Here is a 22,133-nt window from a genome sequence, read left to right on the forward strand (position 1 = left end):
CAGCCCCACACTGAGGGCTGTGAGCCCTTGCCTGTGCTACTCCTGCCTCATCTGTGAGGGGCTTCTGTTCCCAGGCCTCAGTGCATGCCTGGATTTCTATTTCTGTGTTTTTCAATCTTTAGCATGCATTGCATAGTGAGTAAGGGGCAGCTTGTGGATCGTGCTGCCTGCCTGTTGTCTGGATTGAGACGCTCACATCACTTGTGTTCTTCTGGACTCATGCGGTCCTGGGAGAGCAGTGTGCAGTGAGAACCAGTGTTCCCCTTAGTTAGAAATTGGGAAACGACCTGCAGAGGTCATAGAAGCCAAGTCATTGTTTTCTCGAGTCTGGCCTCACTGCCGTGCTACAGGTGATCAGTCCATTTCTCAGAAGGAGGAACAAGGTCTAGAAGGCCACCGTGCATAGCTGAGAGGGTCATGCATCTCAGCACAGGCTTTCTTAGTTATGGCTGCCTTAAAAATAAAACAAAAAGATACCAGTAAGTCAGGAGTGCAGTTTGCAGTCACCACTGTTGCTCACTGAGGGCGCTGCATGCTCAGCTGCTGAGAAGAGCACTCTGTTGAACTCCACCTGCCGTGCTAGGATTGGGACGTGGTGACCAGAAATACTGTAGCTAAGTTACTCTAGATTCCAAGACTCGGTCAGACGTTTGACTGGGAAGGGTTGTTTGGGATCTGTTATGGCGTTCACTGTACTTGTTCCTGGTAGGAATGATGGGAAACTGTCCCTGGAGAGTTTCACTGGCACCTGCAAGGAATTTACTGTTGTTTAAAATACCACCATGAATCAAGAGCAGAATCAAGACCATACTCGCTTCTGGATTCTGAGGGCCCATAAGAGTTACAATTTCTGTACTTGTAAAAAGTGATCTTGTTGAAAAAACCCTAGAATTAGAAACAACCAAGAACAACCTCACACTGTGACGTGAACACAAGTGCATTGTCTCAGTCAGGTGACAGGCCCTGGAGTTAGCCTCAGACCCTGCACAGTGCCTGTCTTTAGGACCTTTTGTCTATAAAAGGCAGTCTCTGTTTAAAGACTGCAGGGTTGGCTGGTAGATCCTAAAACAATTCAGAGGGCTGGAACCTGTTCTTCCTCTAGCAGGGCTGGGTCTCTGCGTCCATAGACACTGGCGGCACCATAGGTTTCTGGCCCCCAAGAAGAGCAAAAGTAAGGCCATTACCCAGGTTCCTGGATGCCAGAACTCCTTCGTCAGGATTACAGACTACAGGAGACAAAGCTGTTCCAAAAGGTTCTGCAAGGGATAGCCTTAGAACACCACTCTGATATGGACAGAGTGAAAACTAGTAAAATGAAAATTATCAGTAAAATTAAAAATACAGTGGCCAGGGCTGGAGAGATGACTCAGCAGTTAAGAACATTGACTGCTTGCTCTTCCAGAGATCCTGAGTTCAATTCCCAGCAACCACATGTAATGAGATCTGATGCCTTCTCTTGGTGTGTCTAGAGACAGCTACAGTGTATATTTTTTAAAAAAAAAGCCAGATGTGGTGGCGCACACCTTTAATCCCAGCACTCAGGAGGCAGAGGCAGGCAGATTTCTGAGTTTGAGGCCAGAGAAGAGTAGGAATCGGTGTGAGCATTTGCTGTACTGTGAGCAGAAAGACATCATTGAAGAGCACTGGCAGAGTCCTAGGCCTCTGGCACCCCAGCAGCCAGGAGCTGGTGCTGGATCTGTTGCCCTTTCGATCAAGGAATCTGTTCCCGGGAAAGCATGCTCTGTCCTTGCTGCCTTTCCTCCATGGACGCCGTCAGAACAGGCTGCCAGTGCAGCTGTGTCCACCCTCCTGCAAGCCACACCAGCAGTGCCAGGTGAAGGGCGGTGCTGAGTGATAAACCACAACTGTCTTACCTCAGAGATCTGGCATGAGACGTGTGGGTGCAGAGGAAGATCCTGCAGAAAAGCAGAGTGCAGCAAATTCCCTGTCTCTGTGTGTCCATCCCTCTCCTGTTCTCAGCCCTTGGGCTGTACCCAAAGCAAAAACTAAACAGCACAGTTTTAAAGGGTTAGAGACTGTTGGATCCAGTTTGACAGCTCTCCCTGCTGTGGGCTCCAGTATAGCTGTGACCCTACCTGCCAGTCATTCAACTGTGCCATAGACTGAGTGTCACCTTGGAGCTCTCAGTGGTCTACTTTGCGGTGTAGCAGACAGTATGTAACTGTAACAGTGGGTGTGGAGCTGAGTCACCCTCTTTTTAGCATCTCTGTACCCCACTTTGAGGGGTACAGGCCCATGTCAGGCAGCTCAGACGGTTTTGGACTGGTGCCCTCCTTTTACCCAGAAGCCTGATAGAGTACCTCAGTCTGCTAAGCACTCAGGTTTGCCGGACTTTGAGACTGGGGAGTGAAATCGGACAGTTGTGCGTGCCAGTTGTTGCAGTGAAGAGACTTGAGAAGCCCATTTCATAACTCTTGCCACCCAGTCCCATTTAGACAACGTTATTCAGATAACGTTTAAGCTGTTCGGCTGTGTGAGAAGTTGCTGTTCAGTGGGAGGGGAGCAGAGCGAGTTTTTTGGTGTTGCCTGTCCCTGAGCATCTTTAAGAGGAGGTAACGTCCTCCCTGGTTGAGCCCAAGCCCGAGCCCGGCAGTAGCTGTTCTGCAGGATGAGCAAGCAGGTCTTGTGTGCTGCTCAAGGTAGTGGCTCAGCCTTGAGCCTCTGAATGACTGCTAGAGTCCATGTGCCTCCGACTGCCTGTCTGCTACCTTTCTATGAGGTTCCTTTGTTATCTTTAGAATAACAAGTATGTGGCCTGGCATGGTAGCAAACGCCTTTAATCTCAGGAGGCAGAGGCAGGCCCATTTCTGTAGTTCAAAGTTAGCCTGGCCTACATAGTGAATTCAAGGTTAGTCCGGGCTGCATGGTAAGACACTGTCTCAAACAAAAACCAAGCATGTCAGTATGTCATGCGTGTGTATAATGCTGGCCCTTTTGGGGGCAGAGGCAGGATGTAGGCGTTACAGCCTGGGCTATATGAAACTGTTTTAAACAAACAAAACAAAGATGCCACCTCTAACTTAGTTGGCAGGGTTGGAGACTCACTATAGTGCCAAACTTTATAAAAATAAACAGTGTGCTCTATGCTATGAAGACACACTAACCCGCACTGTGCCAACCACAACGGCACAGAAGCAGAGCTGACCCTTGGCTGTCTCTTGGAATTGTTAGTGTAAGTAGCAAATGTAATTGGCAGGAGTGTGTCATACTGTGCGTAGTCTTTCTGAGAGTGGCATGGCTTCTGAGACTCTGTTCTCATTATTATTATTTTTTTAATTTTCTCATATTTATATATCATGGCTTATTTAAAACTAGCTGCTGTGGCCTAAAGTGTTTTGGGGGAGTTTTACCATGAATTGTTAAACAGGCGCATGTCACCGCCTACAGGCTTATAACATTAAAAATCTTCTAAGTCACCAAGTCATGAATTTAGTTTTTAAGAAAGCAGTCTTGACATACTTGTAAAGAGCTAACAGTCTGTCAGAACACTTGGTAGTAAGGTGTTGGAGGTTTGGGGCCTGAAGAGAGGGACAAGAACTGACAGAGCTGAGGAAGTCTCCATCATGTGGTCACATAGGCTGCTTTCTTAGAGTTGTCACCTGCTCTAGAGGCAGGCAGACACTGTTTTCAGAAGCCAGTTCATTCCTGCAGAGGGTTTCTTGACTGGAAAGGAAGACAAGTCCTACAGGTACCATCCCCAGGCTATGTAACTTGTACCCTGTGGCCTGGGGAACCTTGAATCCCTCTTAGCCGAGCTCCACCCACAAGACAGGTGCAGCGAGGCAGGATTCAAAGTGAGAGCCTTTGTGTTCCCAGGTCAAGGACTCTGGGGGCGTCTTTCTCCATACCCCACCTCTAACGAGCAGCAGCACGGCCTTCAGTAGAGGTTGGCAGGCCATTTGTCAGTGGTCAGAGGCGCCCAGGACCTGCCTGTTAGGAGCGTTTAAGATGGAACAGCTGAGCTGTTACATCGTTCTTGTTAGTGCTCTGTGTTGATGCCTTTAGATGCCTCCAGCTCAGTCCATGTTGTGGTACTGCAAGGCTGGTACGGTCCTCGAAGCACCATGGCATGAAATGGAGGTTCCTAGAAGCAAGAAGAAAGGTACAGTACTGACAAGTTGGCCTTGATTTATTTACATATATTAAACTGTGTCTGCCATTTTATATGTGCACTGTTTGTTTGGAGGAGGGCTGGGAAGGAGTTTAACTGCAGACACGACTAATAATAGTGACCTGTCCCATGTGGGCCAGGCCAGTGATGTTGAACCATCCTACTGCCTTTGTGTGTGGCGCCTGTAGGAGCAAGTGGTTGATGGAGACGGAGACTTATCTGATGGGCTGACAACAGGGTATTACACTGTGTGTCTCACAGCTACTGCTCACAGAGTGGGGTGCTGCCAGTGCTCGCAGCACGGTCACTTCCCCTCATAGGCCTTCCTTGTTGCTCTGTAAGCGTTGGGTGGAATGAAGGGCTCTGTAACTAATGCTTTGAGGATTGGGCATGAAGTCTCCCCTCCCTTTCTCCCTCACCTGCCACACAGAGAAGCAGGGTCCCGAGCGGAAGAGGATCAAGAAGGAGCCTGTTGCCCGGAAGTCCGGGCTGTTGTTCGGCATGGGGCTGTCTGGGATCCGAGCTGGATACCCTCTCTCTGAGCGTCAGCAGGTGGCTCTGCTCATGCAGATGACTGCTGAGGAGTCTGCAAATAGTCCGGGTGAGCATGGGCACTTCACTGGTTGGTTCCTTGGATGGGGAGAGAGTGGCTATACTCGGCAGTAGTCCTGTGTGGATCCCCTTTCCATAACGAAAATGGTTGGGTCTTGAGGTTCCCATGGAACAAAGCTGCCTTCTGTAACGCCCGGCCTGTTTCCTCCTTGGCCTGCAGTAGACACAACACCAAAGCACCCTTCCCAGTCTACAGTGTGTCAGAAGGGGACCCCCAACTCTGCCTCAAAAACCAAAGATAAGGTGAACAAGAGAAATGAACGCGGAGAGACCCGCCTGCACCGAGCAGCTATCCGAGGTGATGCCCGGCGCATCAAGGAACTCATCAGTGAGGGCGCGGACGTAAACGTCAAGGACTTTGCAGGTAGGTCTGGGCCGAGCTCCGCGCTAGGGTGGGCCCCAGAACATAGGAGGAAGTGTGTTTGTGAGTATGCTTGCTTCTGTGCTGACTGACAGCCACACAACACAGTACGACTTGCCACTAAATTAGTCTCTGGAAAAGTATTTCAGGATCTTTTTCTTATTGGGGGGGGGGGGGTTCCTTCCATGTGTGTACCACAAGGTCTGGAGGCCTTGGGCCAGTGATCTAAGTGTCCGCAGAGGCCACTCTGCTGCAGACTAAGCACTTGCTGCTTCCTACAGAGCTGGACCCGGGATAAATGGAGCCGCCTCCCTAGATGTGTAGACAGTACAAGGCTCTTAACTTAACATTGGGTGGTTTTGTGATTAGGGCACTTGGCTGCCTTTTGAAATGTTCTCCCCCACCATGGTGCAGAACACCAGGAGAACCATGTATTCACAGTGCAGTGGCCACTGGAGGCCAAAGGGCTGGGGATGTGACCAGAATACATCATACACGTGTCTGAAATTCTGTCTGAGAGAGGAGGGTGAGGAGGATTCAGTCAAACTCAACTTCCCTGCTGCCTAGTTCATGATTGTTTGATTCTGCCTAATAAAGCACATTAGTTTAAAACAATTTTCATTTTCTGACTGTTAGTTAACCTGTGCACAAATTTTCTGCCCAAGTATAATTATTTCAACATTTTAATTTCAATTTTAAATCTGCAAAGTTAGCAGGCTAGATGTTCATTATGCAAAGCGCCACAATTGTTTTAAAGAGATGCCTTCTCGGGGTGTAAGGTAATTGCCTAGCTGGCTGCTCCGTAGGGAGAGCAGCACACATCCTCTGTCCTTCACCACAGTTGAGGCAGGGGTGAAGCTTTCAGGGATTACATAACAAATACCCCAAGTTTCTGTCTGCAGGCTGGACTGCACTGCACGAGGCGTGTAACCGGGGCTATTACGACGTCGCCAAGCAACTGTTGGCCGCTGGCGCAGAGGTGAACACCAAGGGCCTGGACGATGACACACCTTTGCACGATGCCGCCAACAACGGGCACTACAAGGTTGGCATCTCCCTGCAGTCCTCCAGTGGCTGCTCTCTCCTTAACTTCTGGACTATATTCTACAGCTTCATGTTTCTCTGTCCTAGCTAGTTTTCACATTTTCTGAGACTGGGAAGTGAGCTTTGTGTTGTCATCGTTGCTGTCCCCTGTTGCCCCTCACCCCACCCAGTCCCCTCTCCAGACTTAAGACCTAGCTGTTGCTTCTGCCCTAGGCCAGTACCCAGATAACCTGGGTTTTGATAACTCGCAAACAGCACTGTAGTGACTGTGCAGTGCCGGCTCTGCTGACTGCATGAGTTGCTACTGGGCCCCTGTTCTCACAGCTACTGAGCCTACCCAGAAGGTCAATCCAGAGTCTCGGGTGGAGAGTCGGCATAGTCAAGACTAGATTACTGTGGTGGGCAAGACTTCTCTCTTAGGGAAGGGGCTTCCAGTAGGTCCACAGCAGGAAGGAAACCCCTAAGATATGCCAGACATAGCTCTTCTTACAAGAGAATGGGTTGCAGAAGTGGATTCATTAGCTAATAACTGAAGAACAGTAAGCTTGGTAAGAATGGGGACATCTGCCCAAGTTAATAGTGCAGCAAGCAGCTCCTGCCTGGTTGTGCCAGAACCTACAGCTCTCAAGAAGCCAGTGGTGCACAGCATACAGACATATACATACATACATACATACATACATACATACACACATTACATTTTTAGATTTAATGTGGAGATGATGACATGATGGTTCATTTGCTTGCTAGTGTTTAAGAGCCCTTTTAGAAAAACGTTCTGAAAGGGTCTATGTGATGTCTGAGACTTGTAAAAGAACACCATGGAAGGTGGGTAGTGATAAAACTGGGAGGGAAGAGCCACTAAGTCTTCATACATCCATGAGTTTTCACGTTTTTCTCTAAGTATGTAAAGTTTCACAACTATAGGAACACAGTAAGCTGAGCAGAGGAACAGTGGCCTCTCAGGAGAGATATATGGTATAGTACTAAAGGCAGCTTTTGAAAGTCTCTCTTCCTGGATAGAAGAAGTAGATAAAAGGAGACAGAAAGATAGTAGGCTGGGTAGAAACATGGCCTGTATTTCTGGCCTTAGGAGAAAGTCACAGAAGGTACCGACCGCTAACGACAGACAGCAGGAATAGGTCTTTGGTCCCAGCACTGCAGGAACCAAATTCTGACAACAGCCCACACACTGAAGGAACGAGCCAGCTTTATCTGCGCCGTGATGTAAGCCAAGCCAGCGAGACTGATTCCCTCGACTCTGAGGCAGGCTGTGTGATTTGTTACAGCATCAGTAGAGAGTCACATGCGCTAAAAACTCTTGATGGTGATGATACCTTGAGCTGGAAACAGTTTGTGAGTGACAAGAGGATGTGTTAAAGCTTGACCTGAAGTTGAGGATAGATGGAGACTGGATGTTTGCACTGGAGTAGAGTGAGTTACTGTTTCAGGCGTATGCCGATAAATGACTGAATAGAGCTGTTGAAATGTCACCTTGAATGTTTCTGTCACCCATGTAACCACCTTTATGCATGTAAAATCAAGCAAGGAAGGAGCTATCTTATTTTCTAATGTAAATGAAAATAAATAAAGCAGCTTACAGAATTGTGGTCTTTGTTTTCTCTGTTTCCCACCCCAGCCCCCTCTGGGCCCCACTTTGGGGGCTGTGCTGCTGCCCAGCTCTCTCTTGGGAAGGGGAGCTCGAGAGAAGATTGGGGAAGAGCAGGAGAGAACTGGACGTGACCTGCTTGTCAAGGGGACCCGCCCTGTGCAGTCCCTCACAAAGGCACAGAGCCCTGCTAGACACTTATGGCTCTACATGTAGCCCCCGCAACAGGGGGCCTCCTACAGGCATGGCAGGGTAACAGGATTTCTCAAACAGTCTGTTAATATCAACGTTAATGTTTTGTAGGTGGTGAAGTTGTTGTTACGGTATGGCGGAAATCCTCAACAAAGCAACAGAAAAGGCGAGACACCGTTGAAAGTAGCCAATTCGCCAACGATGGTGAACCTCCTGTTAGGCAAAGGCACATACACTTCCAGTGAGGAGAGCTCTACTGGTAAGCCAGTCCAGCAACCACAGCGGGTGGGCGGGGCTCTGTGCTGCCTGGCCCTCGCCAGCACCGTGCAGTGTCTACATATGGTATTCCCCTGCAGATTGCAGCACAGGGTCTACAAGCCTCCTCAGGTGGCTGGCTGGCGCCTTCAGGAACTTCCAGATACAGGAGTTCTGCCAGGGTACCTCACTGCCAAGATGCCTGTACTCTGTCTGCTGAGATCCCAGCCTTGTGGGTTCCTTCTGCCTGTGGTTGGCCTCAGATGTGACTAAGTCAAGTGCTTCTTCAGAAGCAGAGCCGTCCAGCTTCCCTTCCTGGGCACCCATGCTCCCACCACAGGTGCAGAGCATCTTTAACTGACGGTAGGAGAATGATGCTGTTCCGCCTGACATCTCCCTTCCTGTTCCCAACAGAGAGCTCAGAAGAAGAGGACGCCCCCTCATTTGCACCTTCCAGCTCCGTCGATGGCAATAACACAGACTCTGAGTTTGAGAAAGGCCTCAAGCTTAAGGCTAAGAACCCAGAGCCCCAGAAGACTGTGACCCCCGTCAAGGATGAGTACGAGTTTGATGAGGACGACGAGCAGGACAGGGTCCCCCCGGTGGACGACAAGCACCTGCTGAAGAAAGACTACAGGAAGGAGGCTAAGGCCAACAGCTTCATTTCCATACCCAAGATGGAAGTGAAGAGCTACTCAAAAAACAACACGCTTGCACCAAAGAAGGCAGCCCATCGCATCCTGTCAGACACATCCGATGAGGAGGACGTGAGCGTTTCCATAGGGGCTGGAGAGAAACTGAGGCTGTCAGCACACACAATGCTACCTGGTAGTAAGGCACGAGAGTCTTCTAGTTCTAGGCAGCAAAAAGAAAAGAATAAATTGAAAAAGAAGCGAAAAAAAGAAACAAAGGGGAAAGAAGTTCGGTTTGGAAAGAGGAGTGACAAGTTCTGTTCCTCTGGGTCAGAAAGTGAGTCCTCAGAGAGCGAGGAGGACGACGGGGACTCTGTGGGGAGCTCAGGCTGCCTCAAGGGGTCCCCGCTGGTGCTGAAGGACCCTTCCCTGTTCAGCTCACTGTCTGCCTCCTCCACCTCATCTCATGGGAGCGCTGTGGCCCAGAAGCACGGCTCCAGCCACGCCGACCAGCACACGAAGCACTGGCGCACTGACAATTGGAAAGCCATTTCTTCTCCGGCCTGGTCTGAGGTGAGTTCTTTGTCAGACTCCTCAAGGACGGGACTGACCAGTGAGTCTGACTGCTCCTCCGAGGGCTCTAGTGTGGAATCTCTGAAGCCTACAAGAAGGAAGCAGGAACACCGAAAAAGGGGTGTCCTGCAGAGCGCGCCGTCAGAGAAGCGAAGCTCCTTCCACTCCTGTACGGATGGCGCTGTCCCCAAGCTAGACAAGGAAGGAAAAGTAGTCAAAAAACACAAAACGAAACACAAACACAAAAACAAGGAGAAGGGACAATGTTCCGTCAGCCAAGAACTTAAACTGAAAAGCTTTACCTACGAATATGAGGACTCCAAGCAAAAGTCAGATAAGGCCATCCTTTTAGAGAATGACATCTCCACTGAGAGTAAGCTGAAGGCATTGAAACACGACAGAGAGCATTTTAAGAAAGAAGATAAACTTGGTAAGATGAAGCCGGAGGATAAGGAGTGGCTCTTTAAGGACGAGAAGGTGCTGAAGAGAATCAAGGATGCGAACAAAGACCTGAGCAGAGCCTTCCGGGAAGACAAAGACCGTGCCAGCAAAGCAGAGAGGGAGAGGGCCACGAAGGACAAGTCCCCGAAGGAAGAAAAGCTCAGACTGTACAAAGAGGAAAGGAAGAAAAAGTCCAAAGACCGACCTTCCAAACTCGAAAAGAAGAATGACATGAAAGAGGACAAGATCTCCAAGGAGAAGGAGAAGGCCTTCAAAGAGGACAAAGAGAAACTCAAAAAGGAAAAGCTGTACAGGGAGGACGCTGCTTTCGATGACTATTGTAACAAAAGTCAGTTTCTGGACCATGAGGACACCAAGTTCAGCCTCTCTGATGACCAACAAGAGAGGTGGTTTTCTGACCTGTCTGATTCCTCTTTTGATTTCAAAGGAGAGGACAGCTGGGACTCAGTGACAGACTATAGAGACATCAAGGGTGACTCAGTGGCCAAACTTATCCTGGAAACTGTCAAAGAAGACAGTAAGGAAAAGAAGCGCGACAGCAAAATCCGGGAGAAGCGAGATTTCAGAGACTCTTTCTTCCGAAAGAGAGACAGGGACTGTCTAGACAAGAATTCTGAGAAAAGGAGAGACCAAACGGAAAAGCATAAAAGCATCCCCAGCTATCTCTCTGAGAAAGACAAGAAAAGGCGAGAGTCTGCAGAAGGGGGCCGGGACAGGAGGGATGGGCGGATTCGGTCTGAAGAAGTGCACAGGGAGGACCTAAAGGAGTGTGGGTTCGAGAGCACCTTCAAGGACAAGTCAGACTGTGACTTCCCCAAGAACCTGGAGCCCTGGGAACGGCCCCATGCAGTGCGGGAAAAGGAGAAAAAGGATGCCCTGGAAAAGGAAAGGAAGGAAAAGGGCAGGGCAGAGAAGTACAAGGAGAAGTCCAGCGAGAGGGAGAGAAGTGACAAGTCCACCCTCGACAAGTGTCAGAAAGACAAAGAATTTGAAAAATGCTTTAAAGAGAAGAAAGATGGCAAGGAAAAGCATAAAGACACGCACAGCAAAGACAGAAAAGCATCCTTTGACCAGCTGAGAGAGAAGAAGGAGAAGGTGTTCTCTAGCATCATCTCAGAAGACTTCTCAGAGAGAAAGGATGACAGGAAGGGGAAGGAGAAGAGCTGGTACATCGCAGACATTTTCACAGATGAGAGCGAGGACGAGAAGGACGAGTGCGTGGCCAGCAGCTTCAAGGCCGCAGAGGCCAGCGACACCCAGCGAGTGGATGGCCTCCCAGAGAAGGAGGATGGACGAGAACACCCCTCGGACAGGCACCGGAAGTCCTCTTCTGACCGGCAGCACACAGAGAAGCCAAGAGACAAAGAGCCCAAGGAAAAGAAGAAGGACAGAGGAGCTTCGGAAGGAGGAAAGGACAAGAAGGAAAAAATGGAAAAGATCTTTGAGAAGCACAAAGAAAAGAAAGATAAGGAGTGTGCAGAGAGATACAAGGACAGGAAAGAGCGACCCTCAGCTGACTCTGCCCAAGAAAAGAAGAACAAACAGAAGCTCCCCGAAAAGGTAGACAAGAAGCACGGTGTCGAGGACAAGGCGAAGAGTAAACACAAGGAGAAGCCAGAGAAGGAGCACTCCCGCGAGAGGGAGAGGAAGCCTTCCCGAGGCCCCGATGTGGAGAAGAGCCTGCTGGAGAAGCTGGAGGAAGAGGCTCTGCACGACTACCGGGAGGACTCCAATGACAAGATCAGCGAGGTCTCCTCGGACAGCTTTGCGGACCACAGCCAGGAGCCCAGCCTGAGCACGCTCCTGGAAGTCTCCTTCTCTGAGCCCCCAGCAGAGGACAAGGCCAGGGACAGTACCTGCCTCTCCGAGAAACTGAGGGAGAAGGAGAGGCATCGGCATTCCTCTTCCTCCTCTAAGAAAAGCCACGAGCGTGAGAGAGCCAAGAAAGAAAAGGCAGAGAAGAAGGAGAAGAGCGAAGACTACAAGGACAGCAGCAGCAGCGTCAGGAAGGACGCCAGCCAGTTTGAGAAAGACTTCCTGGATGCAGAGACTTACGGGGTTTCTTACCCCACAAAGGCTGACGTGGAGGAGGAGCTGGATAAGGCCATTGAGTTGTTCTCCTCGGAAAAGAAAGACAGGAGTGATCCTGAACGAGAGCCTGCCAAGAGGATAGAGAAGGAGTTAAAGCCGTACGGCTCGAGTGCCATCAGCATCTTAAAGGAGAAGAAGAAGAGAGAGAAGCACAGGGAGAGATGGAGGGAGGAGAAGGAGAGACACAGGGACAAGCATGTGGACGGCTTCCTGAGACACCACAAGGACGAGCCAAAGCCTGCAGCCAAAGACAACCCTCCCAACTCCTTCAAGGAGAAGTCCAGGGAGGAAAGCCTGAAACTCAGCGAGACCAAGCTGAAGGAGAAGTTCAAGGAGAACACAGAGCGAGAAAAGGGCGACTCCATAAAGATGAGCAACGGGAACGACAAACTTGTGCCATCCAGAGACTCGGGCAAGAAAGACAGCAGACCCCGGGAGAAGCTCCTGGGAGACGGTGACCTCATGATGACAAGTTTTGAGAGGATGCTGTCCCAGAAAGACCTCGAGATTGAGGAGCGGCACAAGCGACACAAGGAGCGCATGAAGCAGATGGAGAAGATGCGGCATCGGTCTGGGGACCCCAAGCTCAAAGAGAAGAAGCCCACGGAGGACGGGCGCAAGAAGAGCCTGGACTTTCCTTCCAAGAAGGCTCTGGGGCTGGACAAAAAGGTCAAGGAGCCGGCTCCCACGCTGCCCACGGGTGAAAGCAAGCCACACTCTGGACCGGGTACAGAGTCCAAAGACTGGCTGTCTGGACAGCCCCTGAAGGAGGTCCTCCCTGCTTCACCCCGCACTGAGCAGAGCCGACCCACTGGGGTGCCCACGCCCACCTCAGTTGTGTCATGCCCCAGCTATGAAGAGGTGATGCACACTCCCAGAACCCCGTCCTGCAGTGCTGACGATTACCCCGACCTGGTGTTCGACTGCACGGACTCACAGCACTCGATGCCCGTCTCCACCGCGTCCACCAGCGCCTGCTCGCCGCCCTTTTTTGACAGGTTTTCTGTGGCTTCCAGTGTGGTCTCAGAAAACACAGCAGGCCAGACACCCACCAGGCCTATCTCCACAAACCTTTATCGCTCGATATCTGTGGATATCAGAAGGACACCGGAGGAGGAGTTCAGTGCCGGGGACAAGCTGTTCAGGCAGCAGAGTGTCCCTGCGCCCTCGAGTTTTGACTCCCCAGTACAGCACTTGCTGGAAGAGAAACCTCCTCTGCCACCCGTTCCTGCAGAAAAGTTTGCCTGCCTGTCCCCTGGCTACTACTCCCCAGACTATGGTATCCCCTCGCCCAAGGTGGACACGCTACACTGTCCACCAACAGCTGTGGTCAGTGCCACACCACCCCCAGACAGTGTCTTCTCCAACCTACCACCAAAGTCTTCCCCTTCCCCTAGAGGTGAACTGCTGACCCCAGCCATTGAAGGGGCCCTGCCCTCAGATCTAGGCCTACCTCTGGATGCCACAGAGGACCAGCAGGCCACAGCTGCCATCCTCCCCCCGGAACCCAGCTATCTGGAGCCTCTGGATGAGGGTCCCTTCACCACAGTCATCACGGAGGAACCTGTTGAGTGGACACACACCTCTGCTGAGCAGGGCCTGTCTTCCTCCTCCCTTATTGCCAGTGCCTCTGAAAACCCTGTCAGCTGGCCTGTTGGCTCTGAGCTTATGCTAAAGTCTCCACAGAGGTTTGCAGAATCCCCGAAACATTTCTGCCCTGGAGAATCCCTCCATTCCACCACCCCAGGACCCTACAGTGCTGCAGAGCCCACCTATCCTGTCTCTCCAGGATCTTACCCTTTGCCGGCCCCTGAGCCAGCCCTAGAAGAAGTCAAAGATGGTGGGACAGGAGCAATCCCAGTGGCCATCTCTGCTGCAGAAGGGGCTGCTCCTTACGCTGCTCCTGCTAGGCTGGAATCGTTTTTCAGCAACTGCAAGTCACACGCAGATGCACCCCTGGACACAGCCCCTGAACCTACGGGTGTTACTGCTGTGGCTCAGGTAGAGGCTCTGGGACCCCTGGAGAGCAACTTCCTAGACAGCAATCCTAGCATATCTACCCTCAGCCAGGTGGAACCAGTCTCATGGCATGAAGCCTTCACCAGCCCTGAGGATGACCTCGACCTGGGGCCCTTCTCACTGCCAGAGCTTCCTCTCCAGGCCAAAGATGCTTCAGATGTTGAGGCAGAAGCTGCAGAGGCCAGTCCTGTTGCTCCGGCGGAGAGCCCTCCAGGCCCCACGGGGGTTCTCGGCGGAGGGGATGTCCCTGCCCCAGCAGCTGAGGAGCCACCAGCCCCACCGCCTCAGGAAGCGTCACCTCAGCTCTCCACAGAGCCTGAGCCCTCAGAGGAGCCAAAGCTCGATGTGGTTCTAGAAGCTACAGTGGAAACAGAGGTCCTGGCAGACAACAGTGCCCCTGAAGCCTCAATCTCCAATTTGGTGCCAGCACCCAGTCCCCCTCAACAGCAGCCTCCGGGAGGTGTGGCTGAAGAGGCTGAGACTGAAGGCCCTTCTGCCGCTCCCTGCTGTGCACCCGATGGGCCCACCACCGACGGCTTGGCACAGGCACACAACAGTGCAGAGGCCTCCTGTGTTGTGGCTGCGGCCGAGGGGCCCCCAGGCAACGTTCAACCAGAAGCCACAGACCCAGAGCCCAAGCCTACGTCTGAGGTCCCTAAGGCCCCCAAGGTGGAAGAGGTTCCTCAGCGTATGACCAGGAACCGTGCCCAGATGCTGGCCAGCCAGAGCAAGCAGGGCATACCTGCAGCAGAGAAGGACCCAATGCCCACCCCAGCCTCTAGAGCCAAGGGTCGTGCCTCTGAGGAGGAAGATGCCCAGGCCCAACATCCCCGCAAGCGGCGCTTCCAACGGTCTAGTCAGCAGCTGCAGCAGCAGCTGAACACATCCACACAGCAGACTCGGGAGGTTATCCAGCAGACGCTGGCAGCCATTGTGGATGCCATAAAACTGGATGCCATTGAGCCCTACCACAGTGACAGGTCCAATCCCTACTTTGAGTACCTTCAAATCCGGAAGAAGATCGAAGAGAAGCGAAAGATCCTCTGCTGCATCACGCCGCAGGCACCCCAGTGCTACGCGGAGTATGTCACCTACACGGGGTCCTACCTCCTGGACGGCAAGCCCCTCAGCAGGCTGCACATCCCTGTGGTGAGTGCACCCGGAAGCAGGGCAGTAATGAGCAGAGAGCAGTGTGGTCAGGAGGCAGTGGCACTCTTGTCCTGTTTGAGGGTCAGTTCCTCTAGCTAGCCCTTCGTTATGCACACCCTCCTCCAACCCCGGTGGTCTCTGCACTTTTCCCGCTGGCTTTTTTTCTCCTCTTTCACAATGAAAGGCCCTCAGCTGCCTTGTCTCCCTCCCCGCTCCCACCTTCACCTGGCATGGTTCTTGGGTCTGAAGCCTCCACTCCTTCAGTGGCTGCTGTCAGGGCTGTCCTTAATCCCTACAGCAGGGTTGTCTCATACATAGCACATCCCGCTTGACCATACAAACGACTTCCTCTGACCTTCTCCTCGGACTTCAGAACTGGCCTTTTCTTTCACACAGCCACATAGGAATCCCTTTTCACCTCACTGCAAACAGCTTCCTTTTCTACACAGCTGGATTTTGTAGCCAGCTCCCTTGTTTGTGCCTTCCTGACTTGGAGAGACTCGCCATCATGCTACAGTGTAAGGGTTTGTCCAAGGGAACAGCAATGCTGACCTCTGCCTAGGCAGAGAATACACACGTGGGTAAAGGAGGGTGGGGCTCATTTGGTTCACCTTGGAACATATCGACACAGCTAGTTTGATCCCAGAATCTCCCCTACCTGGAATTCTGACATGCAGTGCCAGGCAGACCCAAGCTTTGTTGCCTACCCTATTACATCCCAAAGAGCCCAAAATAATAACAGAGTCAGTGCTCTGTGTGCCTCCCCACAGTCTCAACACACCCTTGAGTGAAGCAGGCAAGACTCGGGACTGGCTTCACTAGGTCAGCAGCCACAGGAGCACGCAGTCTCCTCCCACACTCTGCTCCTGGACTAAGTACTTCTCCCTGTGATAGGTCAGTGTCCTGCCTGGTCTGCCCTGAAGATGCCTTGCCTCCTTGCCCCACTAGGAACTTGTCTTGGAGGACAGGCAAATTGAGCCATGTGACAGGTGAGGCCTGTGAACACTCCTGCCCTAGTTGGTAGGTTTGGTGTCAGGTGCCTTTACCTGCTGAGCCATCTTGCTGGCCTAAGCACAGAGTCTATGTGAGCTGTTAGGGATGAGCCTCAGAGCCTCCCAAGCCTCCTCAGGCATCATCCTTGCCTGCCATGTAGGGTGAGAGTTCTGCCATGTGGGCCACTGGGAGGGAGGCTGCTCTCCGGGCCTTCCTGCTGAACCTTAGTGAAAAGCCTGTGAGATATTCAAACCTCAGGTGGGTCCTGCCTGCCACAGTCACTCTGTAGCACTGCCTGCTGCCCAGGCTTTCCTGCTTTGTCTCCAGCACCTCTAAGGATGAAATTTCCTGTGTGCCTGTGTGTGTTGTCACTTCTCTTTGAGCTTCCCTCTCCTGCTTCACAGGGAAGCTACAAGTGCTGCCCTGCCCCGCCCTGCCCCACCGCTGCATGTTCCTCCTCTGATGCATAGTGATAAAGACAACAAAAGTGGTTTACACAGTTCAACCCACCTCTCTGTGTCTGCCTTTGAAGTCTGACTCCATATGAACCTGACTCCTGCTAGGCACCGCAGACATGTCCTCTCCTCTGCCTCATTGTCTCTTGCCCTGGGAGACACTTCCACGGGGCCATAGGGCTACGATGGGTAGGTTCCCCTCATTGCTTTAACCAATCGTGGTTGTCTAGCCCGCACCCTCACCCCAAGACATCCAGCCTTGGTTCAGGATTCTACATGCACACCTCGACTGAATGCACCCTGTTCACTCAGGATTCCCACGCTCCCACAGTGCTCCTTTGGCATAGGTGGGTACATCTGACCCAGCTGCTTGTGCTTTTCCTGCCATTATTTATTTGTAGGGTTCACGTGCAGCTCTGCTCTATGGTGCTTCCAGGTAACTGTCAGACTAACACAAGTTTCTAGGTGTGGGTTTCTAGGCTTAGACATGTTCACAGTTTTTAATATGTTTATCATGGCTTACCCATCTCCCCTTATATTTGCAGATTGCACCCCCTCCCTCTCTAGCTGAGCCCCTGAAGGAGCTGTTCAAGCAACAGGAGGCTGTGCGGGGTAAGCTGCGCCTGCAGCACAGCATCGAGAGGGTAAGTGGAGCCTCGGGCAGGGGGCCTGCCGACAAGCGTCTTAAGCTTACCTGTTCCTCTCCTTCTTCAGGAGAAGCTGATTGTGTCCTGCGAGCAAGAGATTCTTCGGGTTCATTGCCGGGCAGCCAGGACCATTGCCAACCAGGCAGTGCCATTCAGTGCATGCACAATGCTCTTGGACTCTGAGGTCTACAACATGCCTCTGGAAAGCCAGGTCAGTGACCCCACCAGTACATCTGCTCCCATGTACCCAAGCTCTGCCCACCCTGCTCATGATTGCTGTGGGGACCTAGCCCCAATGTGCCTCAGAAGGCACAGTAATGTCACGGACAAACCCCTCAAGCCTACAGAGTCTCTGAGACAAGTGACATGCATGCAAGTAGGATGGATAGCATCCTCCCTCCTCTCCCTGGCTGCAGGTCTGATGGCAGCCCCATCGTGAGCTGCTATGTTAGTGACTATGATGGGTCAATAATTGTAGCAACAAGACATTAGGGCCACAGGACCCGTGTTCCTGTGAGGGAGGCTGTAGAGGCTCTTAGCTTCATTCTGTTGGGAAGTTGGTTTTATGTAGTGCAGTTGGAGCCATACTCCAGAACAACATTCAAGTGCCTGAACTGCATTCCTGCCCCATCCTGTCACTGAGCACGGTCCCACCATCTCCCTGACTGACTCTGGCAGGATGTCACACACAGGCCACCATCACGTTCTTTACACACTATTCTCTCTCCGTCCTCTGTAGAAACCTCAGCACTTAGACTTATTCCTGGGCTGTGTCCCTGTAGAGCTTATAATCTGTTCCATCCTGGCTGTTGAGACCATGGGAGCTCTATAGGCCCCTTGTCATGTACAGCATAATTGAGTAAACTTGGATTAAAATCTCTTTCAGTCCATTACACATGGGGAAAAAGAACACACATACTTTGCCCATTTTGCACAGGTTAATAACAGGTATTCTTTTTAGAGACAGTCTCATGTAGCCTGGGCCAGCTTTGAACTCTTAATTCTGCCTCCCACTCCTAAGTGCTGGGTTATACAGATGTATACCAACACACTAGCATCCTGAGTTGTTTTTAAAGGAAAAGGCAAGGGATGGATTCCTGCCTGCATCCTCATCCCTCCTGGAATACATTAGATATTGACCACAGGTCCTGGGCCAACGACTACACAACGTTTTTACCTTGCCTTGCCCCCAGTATGCAGGCATGTCAGCCGGCAGTGCCAGATGCGTCCATCCCAGCTCCAAGTTTTCCCCTTTGTGAGGCAACATTAAACTTGGTTCAAGGCTTCCTGTGGTGAAAATCAGACCTCGCTCCATGAGGAGGGAGACAGTAAGGAAACTGACCCCTGTTTCCACCACAGACTTCTCAACTGTGCTTTTCAAAGCAGAAAAGTTACATTAAAGCACACCAGTAAAATGGAGGCCACATTCTATGCATAGGAAAGTGGCCTCCCACTCAGGCCTGCCATGCAAACTATCAACGGCCTCATCTCTCGGTGGGTCAGAGGCTGAGTCTGTGTGGCCTCCAGTACGTAGGAATCCGCAAGGGCAAGAACAGAGGGTTGAAGCATGTGTTGCCAGGATGAGGTCGCCCTAGTGTTCTCTGATGGACAAAGGACAGAACCTCTCATCAAAGGTCTCACCCTCACCGTCCCTATTGATTCTGCAGGGGGATGAGAACAAGTCTGTGCGAGACCGCTTCAATGCCCGCCAGTTCATCTCCTGGCTTCAGGACGTCGACGACAAGTACGACCGCATGAAGGTGAGTGCTTGCTCGCCTCAGATGCTCTGTGGAGGTTCCCACACTAAGTCTATAGCGTCTTCCCTTTTGTCAGGTATAGGGAGCAGCTCCTGGCAGGCCCCAGCCTGAGCCTCCAGAGATAGATGATAGAGGAGGACACAAAGTCAACCCCTGCAGCTGCTAAAGCCAAACGTAGGGTAGCCTCGGACTCCAGCACGCCGGTCCCAGTTTCTCTTCTCATGCAGGGAAATCAACCCAGAGTGTCCTGATTGCTGTCATCAAATACATGTTGTAGACAGTAAGATGTCACGGTTAGCTGGTTAATGAGCACAGAGCTCCATCCATTCAGAGGTGCTAACAAGACCTTGGGAGAATCAGAAGCCCTTGTGCTTAGGCCTGAGGCTTGTCACAAGCAGGGCTCAGAGCTGAGGTGGTTCTCTGTTTTCCCATGAACTCCTGCTCCCATTCTCTTACTTGGTCCTAGAGTCACCTCTCAGGCACACCTCACACCAGGTGACACAGACTGTGACATTAAACTTTGACCATATTTGATAACAAAGAAAACAGTCCTAAAAGGAAGGCGATAAAATGGCCAAATCTTAGTGAAATGATAGATCCTCAGTGTTTCTTCTAGAAGCAAAAGGTGAACGGGGTTCTTCATTCAGAAGCCTTGGCAAGGCTAGGCTGGAGGAGGCTTACAGGATTGAATCTCAGAAACCACGCACCTAACCTAGCACTTTTATCATTTTAGCAACTTCAAAACTTCAAAACAGATAAGAGCAGTGTGTTCACTGGGATAGTCTAGCCTGCTGGATACCCATAACTGCCCTTACTTAACTCAGGATCAGTCTTATAACGTGAATAACTATGAGCTGGGTGGACTCTCTGGGCCATGTTTCGAACGATTCACTGGGTCCTAAAACATGTCCCACTCCATCCAAGTCCCTGTGTATACTTTTAAATGTCATTACTACACACACACACCCTGAGGCTCAGAGAACAGTTACTCCAATCTGATGGTCAGAATAGGGGAGGTCCATCTGCTGGGCTGCAAGTCTCTAGCCCTGTCCTCACACAGCTGATACCCGGAGGACCTGGCCTTCATCAGGGGATAAACCAGGTTCTGGGCTAAGAACCGGGGTGGGGTCCTGTGGGTGAAGCCTGAAGGCAGTGGTGGAAGCCAGGGCCTGGCCGTCCCTCTCACCTTGTATGTTCCACAGACGTGTTTGCTGATGCGGCAGCAACATGAGGCTGCAGCCCTCAATGCCGTGCAAAGAATGGAGTGGCAGCTGAAGGCCCAGGAGCTGGACCCCGCTGGGCACAAGTCCCTGTGTGTAAATGAGGTGCCATCCTTCTACGTGCCCATGGTTGACGTCAACGATGACTTCGTACTGTTGCCAGCATGACACTCGGAGGAAGGTCACAGGACACAAACAAGGGCCACATAGGTCGCCCAGTGCTGCCGATGAGTCCCGGCAGCGGAGGAGGGAGCACCGCGTCCATCAAGTGGGAGGAGCCCAGAGACTGCACCTGGCCGAGTGTCTCCCCTCCAGATGCAGTGAGGTAGAAAGCATCTCCTTTTACCAGTTGCTGTGGGAGCACAAGGCCCAGACACTGCAGAGCTTTGCCTGGCCTTGGGACAAGGAGACCGTGGCCACAGACAAGGTGGCTCTGTGTCAGCCATGCCCTCTGGGTTTTCTTCCAGCTGATGACAGGGCACTTGAGGAGTCGCAGAGCAGAGTGTTTTTAATTCCTCGTTCCATTCTGATCAACTAATGGAAAATAGACTAAGGCGTCCACCTTCATAAGCAGTGACCTCCAGGTCAGAGAAGCAGGAAAGTGCTGTCCCGCCATGGTCCCCGGGACAGGCTTGGACACTGGTGCCGGCAAGGGTCCGGCTGCTGCCTGCCTGGACACAGGGACGCAGCCAGGACTCTTCGATAGTGTTTTTAATGGAGTCAAATCCACGTGGTTTGTATATTTCCCTCTAATCTTGGGCATTTTGTTTCTCTTTCTGAGAAGGTAACTTGAAACACTACAGAGCCAATAATCCTAGAGAGTGTATCCGCAAACCTGTACAGTTTTATATACATTCACAATGTACTTTTGCTGCCTTCTAGATAATTTATTTTGCAACACATTACTGCACAGTTGTAAATAACTTATGTACTGTAACATCACTTTCAGTTATGTGTAAAGAAATAAATAAATTAATTAAAATGTTCTTTGTACATGGCACTGTCCCTTCAGGTAGCCGGTTCTCTCTTGTGGGGGGCGGGATGGTAACTGACACACATACCTGAGTACACACATATCTCTTACAGTAACTGACACACATACCTAAGTACTCAGATACTGGGCTGCAGCTGCACACTTCATTTTGGATTCCAGATGGAGGGACAGGGCTGGAGCAGAGCCTCCTTCAGCCTCCAAGACTCCCATATCCAGATGGCTGTGTTTTAGGTTTCCAACACCAGCAGGGCTCCCACGTTTGTTTCTGCTGAAGACTTTGGCCTTGAGCATGGCCGGGCATCGTCAAGAAGCCTTAGCAGCTCTGCAGCTAGGGCGCCCTGCTCCCTGGCCCTTAGCCCACTGTTTTTATTAAGCCCGCTTCTTTTATTAAAGCATCCATGGGAGTCACCAGTTCCATCACGAGGATTCCAGCCCTCTGCGTAAGCCTTCATTGCAACTCTGCACAAATCTGGTATATCGCTGTCAGGGCCTGCCTTAAAGACAGTATTTACAGGGGATACATCCTACCTACCAGCCCGAGAAGCTGAGTCCATGTGAGCTGACTGTACTCCTGGTGTCCCTGAAACTTCCCATATGTGATCAGTGGCCTGCCATCTGAGATGCTCTACTGAGCACTTAGGCCTTCCAGCCTTTTATCAGAGAGTGAAGAACTCCATGCACATCAGAGCTCTGAAGCACAGATGCTGCAGATCCATGTTCATCACAGAAACAGTGTTTTCAACAGCATGTGTGTGCACATGCACCCGTGCCCACACACACACACAGGACTAGGTGCCATGCTAGGATAGAGGGCATGAGAGGGAGAGAAGAGGTGGCCCACGGATGGGGACTCTCCTGCAGCCTGTAAATGGGTGCCGTTTCTCAGGGGAAACTCAGGGCAGCTTCTCTCCCACTCGGATGGTTCTTGAGGCAGGG

The 22,133-nt window shown here is 51.5% G+C and overlaps 1 protein-coding gene across 2 annotated transcripts in view; it reads left to right on the forward strand.

Moving 5' to 3' along the window:
* Ankrd11 (ankyrin repeat domain 11) overlaps positions 1-21,196 on the forward strand; it is a 150,550-nt gene extending 129,354 nt beyond the window's left edge. The window contains exons 5-14 of one of the 2 annotated variants that reach the window (XM_029480582.2): positions 4,027-4,123; positions 4,563-4,733; positions 4,905-5,108; positions 6,008-6,150; positions 8,062-8,209; positions 8,620-15,131; positions 17,125-17,223; positions 17,294-17,437; positions 18,894-18,986; positions 20,186-21,196. In XM_029480582.2, coding sequence (XP_029336442.2) covers positions 4,027-4,123; positions 4,563-4,733; positions 4,905-5,108; positions 6,008-6,150; positions 8,062-8,209; positions 8,620-15,131; positions 17,125-17,223; positions 17,294-17,437; positions 18,894-18,986; positions 20,186-20,371 — 7,797 coding nt within the window. In that variant the 3' untranslated portion in view covers positions 20,372-21,196. The remainder of the gene's footprint in view (positions 1-4,026; positions 4,124-4,562; positions 4,734-4,904; positions 5,109-6,007; positions 6,151-8,061; positions 8,210-8,619; positions 15,132-17,124; positions 17,224-17,293; positions 17,438-18,893; positions 18,987-20,185) is intronic. The other variant, XM_021171028.3, reaches the window with a different exon arrangement.
* The last annotated feature ends 937 nt before the right edge of the window (positions 21,197-22,133 follow it).

The sequence above is a fragment of the Mus caroli genome, unplaced genomic scaffold (genome assembly GCF_978045245.1).
Source record: "Mus caroli unplaced genomic scaffold, Mus_caroli_1 scaffold_10, whole genome shotgun sequence".
In the NCBI taxonomy this organism is placed as follows: Eukaryota; Metazoa; Chordata; class Mammalia; order Rodentia; family Muridae; genus Mus; species Mus caroli.